The sequence below is a fragment of the Ambystoma mexicanum genome, chromosome 8 (genome assembly GCF_040938575.1).
Source record: "Ambystoma mexicanum isolate Mex_15411 chromosome 8, UKY_AmexF1_1, whole genome shotgun sequence".
Taxonomy (NCBI): Eukaryota; Metazoa; Chordata; class Amphibia; order Caudata; family Ambystomatidae; genus Ambystoma; species Ambystoma mexicanum.
In genome coordinates this window covers 272,357,489-272,373,606 of record NC_090929.1, presented here as the reverse complement: position 1 = coordinate 272,373,606, position 16,118 = coordinate 272,357,489, and the positions used below count along the sequence as shown (strand labels likewise).

General features: G+C 43.8%; 1 protein-coding gene across 1 annotated transcript in view; it reads left to right on the top strand.

Moving 5' to 3' along the window:
• PAPPA (pappalysin 1) overlaps positions 1-16,118 on the top strand; it is a 2,238,202-nt gene that overhangs the window by 1,082,288 nt on the left and 1,139,796 nt on the right. The window contains exon 5 of the mRNA XM_069609668.1: positions 6,331-6,523. Coding sequence (XP_069465769.1) covers positions 6,331-6,523 — 193 coding nt within the window. The remainder of the gene's footprint in view (positions 1-6,330; positions 6,524-16,118) is intronic.

The following is a 16,118-nucleotide window of genomic DNA, read 5'->3' as shown; positions in this document are numbered from 1 at the left end:
CTTATCCTTCGCCTCAAGACCAGGGACTGCATCTCTCCAGCCCTAAAATCCCTCCACTGGCTCCCAGTGACCACATATATAAATTTGAAGACCCTTTACACCATCCACAAGGCTGTCTGAGGCCAGGTACCTCTCTACATCCAGCTTTCCCTCCCTAAATACCTCCCTGTCAGAGGTCTTCAGTCCTCTGGCTCCAACTCTCGGCAGGTCAAAGGTTTCTCCAAGCAGAAAGTGGGAGGTAGATCCCTTTCCTTGGCTGGTTGCTCCCCCTGGAACAGCTTCCCTTCCCCCCTCAGACTTGAGCCGGATCATCTTAAATTCCGGAAACTTCTCAAGACTTTTCCTTTCTCCTCTATCTTCCCTCTTACCCTCCTGTGCTAATCTTCCCTCTGCCACTGCGACTGGGGCATACAGGGGCCAGACCACACCCTACCAGCCCCCCGGGTATCCCTGCCAGCACTTGCCCTCAGGCTCCCATCCCTGGACTAGCCCTAACCTGGTCCACTGCACTCATCCTCCCTCCCCCTCTCTCCTGCTGGCACTTGCCTTCATGGACCACTCAGCAATTGCTAAACCCCCTCTGCTTGGTGGGGGTGGACACCCCTCCTGCACTTCTCCCTCTACCCCCTCCCACACTTACCTCCTTGTTTTGCACTTGCACAGTTGGATTGTCACAAGGCCAATATAACCGTTTTTGATGTTTAATGTTCTTTCCTGTGTCCTGCCAGACCCACCCCCAACATTTCTTGTGGCTCTGGGACAATCGTTTCTATAGGCGCAATACAAATGTCCAATACATAAATAAAATAAATGAAGGAGACTATGCAGGGCTCATCTTTCAGCCTGGTGGTTTCTGTGGCCTATAACTTTGTGTGTTTGGATGAATGTATACAATAACATCTTGCGGACATGTGGAAACAGGCTTGAAATGAGAATCTCATGAAGTAAGAGGATTTTTCCGATCCTCCACATAAAATGGTGATAATAAAAGACTCTACACTAACAGGATGGGGTGCGTCTTCATAAAGCCTTTCAGTCCACAATCTATCTTCCAGCCATAAAAAGATAGAGAACATCAGCATGCTAGATCGTAAGGCTGATTTCAAGTCCCCGAGCACTTTCCTTCCCTTCACCACTGTCAAGTTGTATTGATCCAGATGGACAACACTCGCAGTGTGGGTACGCCCTCAATCATCATGTTCTCCTTAGAGCCATCCACCTTCCTGTGGATGGAGAATGTGGATGTGGACAAGCTGAGTAGGCTGGACCAAACAGTCATTAGGGGGAACTTCACGGCTCTGTTCTTCAACACCTTTTTCAGAGGTGCGGTTGTTCGCTCAGGGATATGTTTGCCACAACAACAAAAGCAAAGTACGGAACCTTTGCATCATGGTGGGTGCAGCAGAGGCTCTTATTATCTCTTGACATAGGTGCTTTATTTACGTGTTTCAACTTGTTCCCTTGATTTGCAAGAAACTAGCGAAGTGGCGCGCAGTATCAGATGCTTCCTTGGTCCTGGAGACTTCACACTGCACTGGACACCCACAGTGTGGTTTTCAGACTTGACAGAACTGGCATCAGGAGGTCCACACTTTCTGCTAGCATTTCGAGGATTCGATGTCAGCAGGGAGTGAGGCTTCTTTACCAGTCCCACAATCGGTATGCCTTGCCAGCTGGTTCCAGAAATGCTAACCTTAATCATGTGGGTTTTTCAGATGGTAATTTAAAAATAATGTAAGTAGCCAGTTTACCCTAAATGTGCTCTCAGTACAGGAGCAAGTAGTTCACATTAGGCCACTGGACATTTCAGGCGCACAATAATCCGCTAAAATGTTATTTTGATCAGGCACTTTCCTTCATCTCTCACCTTGCCGAAACAGTAGTAGCAGTGGATTCCTGTTGCACTTAGCAGTAATAGTGACTTATATGAGCACTTCTATTTATCTACTTCTACCGCGTTCATCTATTGTCATTTTGCGGGTTTGCTACGTCTGTTTCCACCCGGGGGTGCTGGGTACGTGGGATCTCTGCCCCCCCCCTACCCGCTGGGAGAGGCCATCCGCGCAAAAGTCCCTACACTTATAATGGAACGTTTTGCAAATTCGCCCACCGCCCCTTGCTCAACCCCTGGGAAAACCAAAAGTCAACTCCTCCTGTTACCACCCTTGAAGTCTCTGCACCATTTGTGGGACCTTAATTTGGTCATGATGGTCTTTGCTCACAAGCAGTTTGAACCAATGTCCACAGTAGATATCCGCTTGGTTACTTGAAAGGTTGCGTTTTTAATGGCTGTGATGTCAGCCAGGCGAATACGTGAAATACAAAATCTCCCTGCTTTCGGCCTTTTACAGTGTTCCAAACACACAAAGCAGTTTTCCAGACTTACCCAAGATTTTCATTGAAAATAGAATCATCCTTCTATATCAATCAAGAGATTTCATTTCCAGTATTTTTTCCGAACCCTCAGTCGCAGTCTGAGAGAGTATTACATTTCCTGGATGTTCAGAGAACACTGAAGTTTCACTTGTACATGACTAAGGACTTCAGACAAGATGACAACCTTTTAAGAATTTTCGAGGGGGTGGAAAGGCTTCTAAGGCGTCCATTGTACGCTGGATAGTAGCTTGCATTTCTGAGACATTGGGCTTCACTAGGAGCACGTTTCGGGCCGGCATACTTCAAGTTTTCTGGTGGGTTTGCCTGATTTATCTCAAGCCAAGGGTTGGAGGTAACTCGGGCACCCCAGTGGCAAAACACAGCCGGTATTAATGGTGCTGGTAATGCTGGCAATCCCACCATGGAGTCCTATCGACTACATGGAATGGGGATTTACCTATCGTTGCCAGCACCTGTAATATGCCGGTATTTGCAGCATATCAGGCACCGGCAAACGTTTAGTGAGGGCGATAGTCTTTTCTAGGTAAAATTGCCCAAGGGTATCCTTGCTCATGCAATTAGAGCCAAAGCTGCTTCCCTAGCTTCCAAAGAAAGGTGTCATGGAGTGTAATTCCTGAAGCGGCCACGTGGTCTTTTCTGTCTACTTTCTGCAAGTATTATTGTATTGCCATCCGCTCAAGGACAGACGCTATGCTTGGTGAGGTGATCCTTTTGGAATTATTTTGCTTGACTTGGCTCTTTCCTCCCAAGGAGATATATGCTTGCTAATCTCCCATGAGTATGGCAGAAAGGGTAAAATACATAGGAGTATGCAAAAGTTACAGCAGTGACATCTGCATTCTTAGTCTGTATCTTCCTTCCCTCTACACGTCAACCATCTGTTCCCCCTAATAAGATGTAGTTACAAAGCCCTTCTAGCATGGGGGAAAAAGAGGGACTGGTGGGTGGAACTAGAATGACCTGAGGCCACACCCAGTGTGTGTGCGGCTCTGCCCCCAAATAAAAAATGTTGGCATACAATTATTTTTTGTTGTGAAAAAGGTGCTGGTCTCATCCTAAAAGAACAGGCACAGGGCCATCTCAAGCACTTTTGGGGCCCTGGGCATGGACATTAGACCAAAGTAATCAAGTGATCAAGAATATCTGCCCCGTACCGTCCCCCCGCCGTGATCACAGCCCATAGGTTGATATGCTGCCTCACAGCATTACAAATACGCATATTTATTCACTTTCTTACCCGCCTCATTCTTACGAAGAGGTTACTTCTGTTCTAGCATAGACATAGGACTCTTTTTATCAATTGCATCCAGGAAGGTATACCGCCTCTAGTATTAATGCAGGACTGTATGTAAAATGTACATGTAACCCAGAATAGACAGAGAACTCACATTTGCTGCCTCACAGAATGCAAATGTGCTCAAGCATGGATAGAGGAGACCAATTGAGAGGAAGGAGAAAGCTACACATACCATAGCATGGATAGTGGATGCAGATTAGAAGCTACCAGGAAGGTGTCTGTATACAGACAGACAGAGATTATAAGTGCGACATGGTTTTCAAATAGTGTTGCCATTAGAGATCAAATGAATAAGTGCCTGTGATGTGAAATATATCAATGCCCACTATTATAGTGGAAGCAACACGCCAGCGAAACCTTGAGTGAGGCTGTTTTGAAGAGCATACCATGAGAAAGAAATCACTCTGAAGCGCTGACAATTTTGAAAGGTTTAGGGACTGGCAATTTCGAGAGGATAGGCAATACAAGATTAAATTAGATGCCCAGCCTTACACACACACTGGTTAAGGGGTAAATCTGGGATTTGTGCCAGCTCTGCAATTTCTGCATTTGAACACTTTTATTACCAGTTCTTACCATTAACTAAAATAATCAAATTTTATAAAAACTGACTTGAAAAGTACACCAAACACATAACCAAACATGACAAATTGTAAAAACAAAATATTATAGACGGGTGTAACACAGAATGATTCTAGCTTCATTCTCTCCATCATCTTGAGAAGTATTTAAGTACCACCATACCGATGAGTGTGATTTAACAGATTTAATGTGGGTTTGTCTTTTGTATTTTAAAGCATTACATACTTCCAAAACACTTGCTTGTGAAATTGTCATTTATGAACATACAGAAAAACCTTTGGCTTTTACAAAATTGCAAAGTGTTTTTTTGTGTCAAACGAGCAGACTTTAAAATATGTTTACCCGAGCCCTGCACCATCTGGTCCGCTCCCTTCTGTCTACAACCTCTTCCACTCAACAGGCCTACATAAGATGAAAGATCAAGGAATGGGCTAAACGGTGCCACCAGCATGCACGAAGGCAAACTTCACAGAAGGCAGCACAGTAATGTACGAGATATTAGATGATTCGACCAGGATCACTGTATTGTCTGCTGGCAAAGTCAGGATACAAGAATGATTGCTTTGGGTCCAAATTTGGATATTTATTCATCTCTTGGACTAACAGTTTGTGCTCATCGTTGGAGGTGATCCCCTAGGTTTTACAACACCCCATCTGAACAAGCCAATTTCTAGACCTTCACCATAAGGATGACATGTTCTTTTTTATTGCAACCCCTATCTGGTGCAGGTACATTGATGATAATAGCACCTGTTGTGCTCCAAGACCAAGTACATATGCAGGCAGGCTTATAAACTTCATACATAGGAAAGGCTCAGCCAGCCTGAGAAGGAATGTGCTATTCAAATCTTGCATAGGAACACATATCTCTGCAATGAGTGCTTAACACACTGAGTTAACTTCTGAACCATTGTGGCACTCAATTTACCAATATGCATTTCAAATTTGGCTATTGCACATGATCAACATAATTCCCACAGGAAGGAAAGAATGCTACACGAGTTGTGCAGCAAGGAACACACAAACTATATATACTATAATGAACACAGAAAGCATTACATGATGAATTGATCGAGGCAGAATTTACTTGCCAAAACAGACAGGCAAAAGGTTTAGAGCCTCAGTACCAGGCCATCAAATATCATGATGTTTGCTATTTAAGTCTGGTGAACAAATGAATCTTACTTCTTTAGATCAGGCAGCCCTGTGGGCCCCCTCCAAAGTGGGGGCCCTGGGCAATTGCTCTTTTTGCCCTCCCATAAAACCGTCTCTGAACAGGCAGATTCCCATAAGCATGGAAGAAAGGGGACTACAGACAAGGAGTACAGTAGACACTATGGTGAGTAACGTTTACTTTTTTCACTAACTTGTTAATTTTTGAGACAAAACAACTAGCAACATTTTACACACATCCTTTATTAATCCTTCAACTTTCACTTTTTACACTTGACCCTTTAGGAATTTAGGAGGTTTGTTCCATGTCCGTGTGAGACAATGAAACCCAGCATTGCACTGTACCCCCAGCTCTCTGACCTCAAAGATGTTCATGACTTCAAAGGGCCAGCCAAATGAAAATGTGTATTTCAGTCTCATTTTTCCACCTTCTTTTTAAATGAAATTTCTGTGATAACTGCTTTACAGTCCATTGAATACAGTGTGCGGGGAGTCTTTGGTGGGCACCTGCTGTTGGAGTTTGTTGATGCAGGAAAGGCAGTGTCATAACACCGTCTCTCTCTTGCACTCACATACTCTCTCTCGCACTCTCTGTTTCTCTCTCTCACAATTTTGTGTCTCTTCTCTAGCATCCTCTCTCAATGACTCTTCCTCTCTCTCACTCTTTCTTCTTCTCTCTTTCTCTCTCCCTCTCTTTCTCTATCTCTCTTTATCTCGCTCTCCCTCCACTGTCTCTCTCTCTCTCTCTTTATTTATATATATATATATATATATATGTATATATATATATATATATATATATATATACATCTTTCTCTCTCTCATACACACGCACACTTTATCCTTATCTCACTGACTTTTCTTATCTTTACTTGTTCCAGATGATGACTGCACCAATTCTTTTACACCAAATCAAGTTGCGAGAATGCACTGCTATCTGGATCTTGTGTACCACAGCTGGCAGCCTGCCAAACCACCTTCGCTGGTGGCCTTGGCTCCGCAAATCGTTGGTCACACCTCTACCTCTGTCACCCTGGAATGGTTTCCTCCAATCGATGGCCACTTTTTTGAAAGGTGAGTATGGCACTATGTTTGTCTTTGTACTGTGTTTAGTTGCTGCCATGCCCAATGTCACTGTCAAGACCCTTTGCACAGTATCCCTAATATCTCTTGATCCGTTTTGCAACCATTTATTTTTGTGAATGTTGTGCTTTGAAATGTGATTCTATATTATTTATACTCTGAGTGCTACTTCCAAAGATAATTAAGATAAACTGGGCTGCTACCTGACGGGAACGTTGATTTAAGCCCAGCTGGGCAAGGAATGGATTCCACCAAATCAGAAGACAGATAGATGATCCTGACCACTTTCATGTAGTAGGTGAAGAGACCATTTGACTTTTGAGGTCCATCGAAGGTAGCACATTTCTGACTGAATAACAATGGGTAACCAGTCTGATATATTGGACAGGCTCTTTGTGAACCATGCGAATTATCCAGTTAATTCTGGGAGACTGAAAGAGACAATCTTTGAAAACATGGAAATGTTCAAAACGCTAGAAGCCCATTTAAACTATAATAATTCCTTGGCTGGTTCACAACTAATATTCACTTTTAAGCCCTGATAGTGTAGACATAACAGCTGATCCTGTCACAACTCACCAAAAGTCTTCGTTCCTGCATTGCATTCTTATCAAATTATTGCTCACTGTACCATCCCTGAACCCTGTGCATGCTATGGGTCTTGGGGGTCTCTTCTTCCGAAATGACCAAGACACCGGACAAATTGTAGTATCCCATTACCCAAATATTCATATGTCTTAGGTTCCTCTTTACAATCTGGATGAACAAAAGCTTTATACACGGTCTTGTGGCTCCAAGAACATGTTGGGTCTTGTGCTCGCACATACGTTCTAAATGTAGCATGCACAAAAGCATTTCCAGTTATCTCAAGACTGCCTGGGGCGTCAAGGTAATCTCTTTACAGTGACCGTGACAGAGAGTTGGTAATATTGGCTCTTGACCACAATTATGCCCTGCAACTACGGACTTCTATTTACTGTCTGAATGAAGCATGGCTAATAGAATTGTCACTTCGCCTAAAGTAGTCCTCCTTGCAGTCTGAATGAGGTTCTGCTAATGAAATTATTTCTTTGCCCGAAGCATACCCTGCATCTCCTTTTAGTTTGAAGTGGGGATGTCTAATAGCATTTGCTCTTAATCTCAAACATACTCTGAGTTATGTTACCAATCCTTAGAATCTTCAGAAAACATTGTGCCTTGTTACAGGTTTGCCGGTATCCTGGCGCTAATTCTCCCAGGATACCGGCAAATGGAAATACTGTTACCGGCAATCGGTCCGGCACTATTACCAGTGGATTACAAGGGCTGGTAAGGGTGATAAATCCCCATTGCATAGAGTCCCACCGGACTCCATGTGGGGATTTGCTGGTATTACTGGCACTGGTAATACCGGTGGTGGTAATACCGACGTGCTGGTATACGGTCATACCGGCACATTAATTCCACACCAGCAAAGTTGTTACACCCCATTCAGGCCCAGCCCTTTGGTCCTCTGCTTGCAGTCTCAGTGAGCCACTTCTGATATTATTCACTCTTGACTCCAAGCATGCCTTGGACGCTGGGCCCTCTCTTTACTGTTTGAATCAACAAAGCTGAAAGCATTTCCTTTTCACCACAAACAGACTTCCTTACAGTCGGAATAATGTACTGATACTGACCTTGTCTGAACACCCCAAGCATGGTCCTCTCCTTACAGTTTGAATTATACTCCAAACATGCCTGGTCCTTCACAATCCCTATGAGTCACTAGTAATACAATGTGCCCTTGACTCCAAGCATGTCCTGTGTATTCGGTCCTTCTTTTCAGTTTCATACACTGCCATTGTTCCTAAACTGTACAAATGCCTAGGTCTTAGGTCTTCTTCGTACATTCTGATAGGGACACAGACTTTGTACAATTTCTCCCAACAACCAGTACGTTGTGGACCTTATTTCCTCTCTTCACATTCTGAATGAGTTACATTTAATTAATATTGTTTCTTGAACCTCAAGCTTGCCCGAAGCTTTGCGTGTTAGTATTGACTAAACACTGCACTTGCTAATGCCATTTCTCCTTTGCTGTATGCTATGCCATAAGTATGGACCTACGTGTTCTTAACACAGTTCTGATATATGACCTAAAACATTTGCTTCTAAACCTGCAATGACTCTTGGATCTATTTTCTGCAGTCTAAATATTGTGTTGCCTTTCTTTCAAGTGTAACCTTGCACTTGCGTCACCTTGTTGTATATGTACAGGGCACTCACTAACAACATTGTTTCCTAACTCAAAAACCACCCATTACTATGTCCTTTCCCGTTTCTCATATACTTATGGAATGTTGTACACAGCAATGGTACAAGAGCATAGAATGTTGTGCTGCAGTACTAATTTAAACAAAAAGCCATGTTGGCCTCATGCATTTGAGCAACTGCGCCCCTGACAAGCACCCTCCCTCTCGCATGCACATTCTAGCTTTTTAGAGTGCCTCGGTTCAGAAGACGACTGCGTGACTGTTTTCATTGCGCTTTGTTTCTCTCCAAGTTCGGCTCCAGAGGTGGTGGTCAATTTTTCAGTTTAGGGTAGTTGTGACTTCCAACTCAGTAGGGGAGACCTGTATATTCTTGTATCGGCTTGCAGACTATATATCCTCCGTAACGGTTTGACTCTTCTTGATTGAGCTCCGACTTGGCCGCCATCCAAGTTCACAAAGCCAGTAGTCCTAATGGGGCTCAAGAGAAATGTCTGTAATTACAATTCCACACTTTGATAACAACCTTTTTTTTAAAAGACATGAAAATGCTAGAGCTGCCTTTTTTTCTGCAGCTCCTGCTGTCCCTCTTTCACACCCAAACCTCAAAAACCCCCACTACTCTTCCATTTCCTCCTCTGGTGTCTCAAACTGTGGAACAACCCTCCCTTGCCCCATCCCACTAACCCATTGGGAGGCTGCTGTGGTTGAACATAAAACCAAGGGATCCCTTACAAAATGATGAAGTAAATCTCTCATCAATCAAGGCTTTCCATTGTAGTGAAGTGATGGAGTTTCACGTGAACAATAGGGTAAAGGCTAAATTCGGCACTCCTCCAAAAAAAACACTACCTGGTTTCCAATTCCCTGACTCAATCCACACTTTTATTGATAGTCTTGGCTCAGGTGAGATGTCTTTCCTCTTCTGCGCTCATCACTGCCTAACAATTCCTGGTAGACAGAAGAAAGTACTAGACTTTGGGGGTCCAAAATAGCACTGTACAGTTAGGCAGTCTAGTGCTGACACAAACTTCGCGGCTTGCAAAATATAATTATGGACGGTTATTTCAGATTTTGGTATGCAGCCTTTATATCGAATATTTTTTTATTAATCACTTTATTTAACATTTTGAACAACTAAATCCAATATAACATTCTCCATTTCGCAACATCATGTCTAAATTACAAAACTTTTAAGAACATCAGAACTAAAATAGACTAATACATAACAATATGGACATCCATAACTCATGCAGAATAGCATTTATCAACCTTATAAAAGATCCATGACACACAACCAAAAAGACAAAACAACAGAAAAACGCACATATATCGAATATTTTTTAAACAATGAACTTTTATCGATTTTTAATTAACGAAATAGTTTATAGAGAATGCATTTAGGGGTGGGGTAAAGGGTTAAATATTTTTGGGAAACGGTTGGGATGGGTTTTTAGGGGTAGGAAATGGGAGTTTGGGGGGACCCCCCAAAAAAAGTGCATTCTCTATACAATGTTTCGTTAAAAAATATTCAATACATGTGCATTCTTTATAAATTACTTGGGTATAAAGATATGTAACTGCAGATTTTGCACTTGATCTTCCAGCAGACTACTAAGAACCGCTCCTGTGAGGACTTTTAGAAACATGCCAAGCAGCGGCAGAGGCAACATTTGCTACCAGGGGATACATGAGAGGGGCCACCATCTTTATAAATGCTTCATTGTCAGTGATGCCTTGTGATTTTATTCAATGTTAATGCATTAATATTTCCCCAAATATTTATGAGTGACCAGAGTTAAGGGAGTACAGACAGCACCCGTTGCACACAATATATGGCAGCATTCATTTACCCATAAAACATTTTTGTGATGCCTTTGCCCGCAATATCAGCCAGCATAACACTGCAAAACACATTTGTTCCCAGAACATTCACCAGTACTACCACTGTAAGAATAGAATTTCTGTAATCCCTATGCCCATATTGAATGCCAGTATTGTCCTGTAAAAACATGCCTATGTTGCCTGTGTCAAATCTATATTCTTGCATGCCACGGTAAAGCACATTCATGCTGCGTGTACAGCCCCTTTCCCCTCCATACAGAAATGTGTTTCACACACACACAAGCACCCAAATATAAACACACTCATTCACACAGTCTCACCACTCATGCCCACACTCAAACTCCTTTGCACGCATATACCTACATGTAGACGCAGACTCTCTCATAGACACACACACAGACACACTTATCTTAATAACACTTGTAAAGCGCAGCTAAAGCTCGAAGGCACCTTGGCGCTAGGGCTAGCAAGGTAAGATCAGACCTAAGCGACTGTCCAAAAGGAGTTTAGAAAAGAAAGGTCTTCAGAGCCCGACGAAAAGGCAAATGTGTCTCTACATTGCGCAGGGCAAAAGGAATAGAATTCCAAGCCTTTGCAGCCGCTATTGAAAAGGCACGGTCGCCTAGGCGAGCAAACCTAGCCCTAGGAGGCTGAATAGTCCTCAAGGCTTGAGAGCGAAGTGGCCTAGCAGGTTTAACAGAGCTTAGCCTGCAGCAACTCAGCTCCCAGTTTGTAAAGAGCCTTATGGACCAGGCACAGGGATTTAAATCTGAACTGGGAGCCAGTGAAGTTGACGCAAAAACGGATTCATGTGGGCCCCAAATGGAGGACAGCCCTAGCTGCCGCATTTTGGAATAGCAGGAGGCGCTGAAGCAAATGTTTAGGAAGGGCGAGATAAAGGGCATTACAATAGTCAATATTGGTGATAACCAGGGAAGAGACCACTGGTGCATGGAACTTCTCGGGAATGGAGGGCAGGACTTTCCGAAGAGGCCAGAGTTTATAATGTGCTTTTTGCCAAATGAGAGAGATTTGATCGGCCATAGATAACAAGGCCAACAATTTGACACCAGAATCTTTAACTGAAGAAACTGGGAGAGGGAACAGGCCTAGGCTCTCTGACCAGCACTCCGGGATCCAAAACAACAAGGATGATTGAGTCCCAACCACCAACACCTCAGTTTTTTCACCATTGAGCTTAAGGCAATTAGAGGCCACCCAATCACCAATTGCCTGAGGACAATTCCTCAATCGAAACGCAGTTTCAGGTTGACTAAGATCCAATCGCACAATGAACTGTGTATCATCGGCATAGGAATAATACAAGAAGCCAAAGGCATGAATGATACACAGGAGCGGTTGAATATGAAGATGAAATAGAGTAGGAAACAGTGAGGAACCCTGGGGAACACCACAAAGCAAAGAAATCAAATGAGAGCGAAAAGGAGGGAGAGAAACAGAATGAGAACGCCCTGTCAAAAAATAAGTAAACCAGGCTAACACTTGGCCAGAGATGCCAGCCGAGGTAAGCCGGTTGATCAGGGTAGGGTGGTCAATGGTATCAAATGACTCAGAAAGATCTAACAAAATCAGGGCCCCCACCATACCCTGGTCAACCAGGCGAGTCAGATCATCCAGGACAGAGACTCAGTACCCTGACCCGGAGGAAAGCCGGTTTGAAAGGAATCCAAAAAGCCAGAAGACTCCAGAAAAGTGCTAGGAAGAGGGGACACCAGAGACTGAAGTAGTTTCATAAGACAGGGTTAAAGAGAAATAGGTAGAAAATTGGACAAAACTGCTTGATCTAGGCCAGGCTTTTTAAGCAGCGGGATGATAGGGGCATGCTTAAGATTGTCAGGGATGGTCCTAGAAAATAAAGAGTCATTAACAGCCTCAGTGAGCTGAGAAATGATGTCATTGGAAATATGCTTTAATACAGAAAGTGGAATGGCATCATTTGGAGAGGCTGACTTGAGCCCATTGAGTGTATCCAGCACTTCCTGTTCAGACAATACTGGAAAGGATAACCACTGAGCATCTGAAGTAGCAACAGAAACAGATGAACAGAGACATGTCACAGGCAATACCTCTGAAAGGCAAGAAGGGTCAATTCCTTTGCGAAATGATGGCTGTCTTCTCATCAAAAACAAGGAGAGAGAATCGTAAAGTTCTTGAGAGGCGGAATAACAGACTGAGGCCTGGCTGGTGCAGATAAAGATTGAACTACCACAAACAAGGCTCTGGGCTGATTAATAGCCTCTTCAATCCTAGAGCTAAAGTATATTAGTTTAGTGGTCCTGATAGCTTTAGGATAGTCGAAATTGACCAAGCGAACCTAGATACGGTCGTCTAACAAATAGGCTGATCGCCATTTCCTTTCAGCCTGTCTACGGTGCAGTCTCAATTCTTTCAGTTCAGCAGTAAACCAAGGCTCAGACAGGCGGGTCTTAAGAAGACATTGTTTATAAGGCGCAAGAGCATTGGCCGCCAATGCAAAAGTCTGAGAAATAGTCGCCAATGTACACTGGGAAACTAAACTACAATCTTCGAGAATCAGTGAAGAAAGATTGGGAAGGGACATAGTGTGCCAACCTCGCTTCAAAGCAAACTGTTGCAAAAGCGGTGGAGAAGATGTTGTAAGGGAGAAGGCAACCACCCAGTGGTCGGACCAAGTAATGGACAATGCAGGAAAAAACGACAGGGTAGTAGGTAAGGCAAAAATAAGGTCAAGGGTATTCCCAAGGTGATGGATAGGAAAAGTAACCAACTGGGAAAAACCCAAATCCAACATGGAAGCCATACATTGTTTGGCCAAACAGCTAGTGGTTTTATTGGTAGGGAGATTAAAATCTCCCATAACGACCAAATTCGTGTATTTGTGATGAAGCGAAGCAATGAACCCTGGAAAAACATTGCAGAATCTGCGATCATATCTGGGGGGGGGCGATAAATCAGAAGAACATATAGAGTGTTACTGGCAGATAAGGGGAGCCCAAACAAGATCCCATCCATATTAAAATAATGTTTCAGCTGAATAGACCGTGCTTTAAAACTGGATTTAAAAACAGCAACCCCCCCCCCCCCCCGCCCCCTCCCCCACCCCCACCCCACCAACACGAGAGGGGCTGCGATCGCAGCGCAGTATATTATAGTCACCAGAGAGAAATTGAACAATGGTGAGCTCCGAATGAGGATTCAGCCAAGTTTCTGACATGAGCCGTCAATGAGCGGACCTTAACAAGCAAACTGTTCAAAGCGGGCACAGCAGTAATAGACAAAGTGGACTCCAGAGCATAACGTGCTAAAATTCGTGGGGAAAGTAGTAGCTGGTGGGGCCAGAGCAAGAGGCTCATGCCGCGAAAAGCGGAGTCCATGGGAGGAAGGGCTATCCGCCAGCCATGTTCAGGGCCCACCCTCGGCACAGACGGGCTTGCCTTAAGCGCGCCTTCGGTGCGCAGACGGCGTTCCCGCTGTACCCGTCCGCTGCGCGGGTGCTCAGACGAGCACATATGATGCCGTGTGTGAGTGAAAACGAGGTGTGAGAACGGCCATGCGCAGACACAAAAACAGGACATACCGCTGTAGGCGCTTTCCTAAGTAAATGAACAGAATCAATCAGAGCTACAAAATAACACTGAAAACTTCAGTGTTAGATAATAAAAGCACCAGTAAAAGTACCAGTTAGATGCAGGAACAACAAATAAAATGATTTTTCAGCAATTAAAATTCCGCCGAGGGGCTTTAAATGGCAGTCCTCACAGAAGGACGACCTCACCTCTCACCACTCGCCTCTCTCACACACTCGTGCACACACTTAAAATCGCTTGCACACACACACATACACTGCATAACATTTGCAAAACGCATGTTCACAAGCACGTTATTTTTTGTTTTTGTTAAAGACACGTACCTTTATTTTCCATGCAGTGATGATGTCTTGTCTTCCTCCGCTCGGGCTCCAGTGGTGGCAGAAAAGCACCACTAGGTGGCAAAGGCAACATTTTTGGGGCACAACGGAGAAGAGGGGTAAAAAAACAGAGGAAGCTGTGGAGCGAACAGTGCCTGTGGGCCACCACTCCCACTCAGCTAAACTCCTCCATCTCTGCATGTTCTATCTGTGATGCTCCCATACCTGCAAAGCGTTGCAAGCAGCACCTACACTGAGGTGGCTTGCACTCTATGAACTCCATTCAAACTTAGAGTTATCAATTAGATATGGGCCAAACAGAGGGCTATTGTCCCCCTTTTATCAAAGTGGGATGCATGCTTGTGACCGTAATGTCTAACATATATGTAAACTATCTTGAAGAACATCTTAGTGGGATTAATTACACTTCCAAAGTGGCCAGCGACCCCTCTCCACTTTTATTAATGTTTACAATGCAGTCATTTTAGCCCATACTCCTCTAGCCTTAAAGATATGAATTCATAATTACACTAAGTCTATGGATGACCTGTGTATGTCAGATAATATATCCAGGTCGAAGGTGATATTGGTGGACTAATAGAAAGAAGCCAACTTCTCATTGATATGTAATTATCAGGGAGCAGAGTGGATTGATCACTATGAGTACCTTGGTGTTTCTTTCTCAACCACTTTTAATTGGACGAAACATGTTGAAAACAGAACGTGAGAACAAAACAACTTAATTCAACCCTTTTTCGTTTTGACAAAACAACTGGCAGTCATCATATTGAGGCCATTCTGACAGCCTCTCGGCAAAGTCCGTTGAAATGGCTGCTTTTGGTACAGGTGTGTTGGCTTAAACTGATGCTCACCCTTTGGCTTTTGGCAGATAATTCATTTGTGAGTAGACTCTTGAAGTAACCATCTTCAGCGTTCACCTTTTCCTTTATGCAGAAAACTGGGAATCGGTTATATAAATATTATTTGAACTTCAAATATCTCCAATTATGGTGCACTGCATGGGCCAACCCTGTAGCTACATTTACAAGGTGTATCCTTAATGAACTCTTAAAGAGTGATGCTGGTCAGAATGTTTCATTGTTGAAATGTCTAAACTTTCATCCTAACAAGCTTGGCTTAAGGCTCTTGTTTTTGAATTCGGAGAATGGGCCCCATTCTGAGTTTGGCAGACTTACCATTAGCAACATGGAAGGGGGCGCTATCCAGTTAGGATGCTCCGCACGTGGGCTGGATTCTACTGTAAAAGCCTACCTCCCGAGCAGCTTGAGTGCTGCTGGCCAGTGCCGTCTGCTACACTCCTCCTTTCCTTCCCCGCTTCTCCCTCACCTCTTAGCAGCCGTGTAGTTTCCTACACTGTTGCTAAGAGTGTTTGAAAGAGGAGAAACTTAACTTGCAGTTCGACACTGCACCGTAGTCTCCTAACTCAGTTACTTTGTTGATGACGTGACAGTCATCAACATAGGAAATGGACTTTGAAACTACGGCCCAGTGCCGAACTGCAGGGTACGTTTGTTTCTTTTTAAATTAAACACCATTAGCACTAGCGTAGGGAACTACATGGGGTGCTAATGGCGATGTGCCT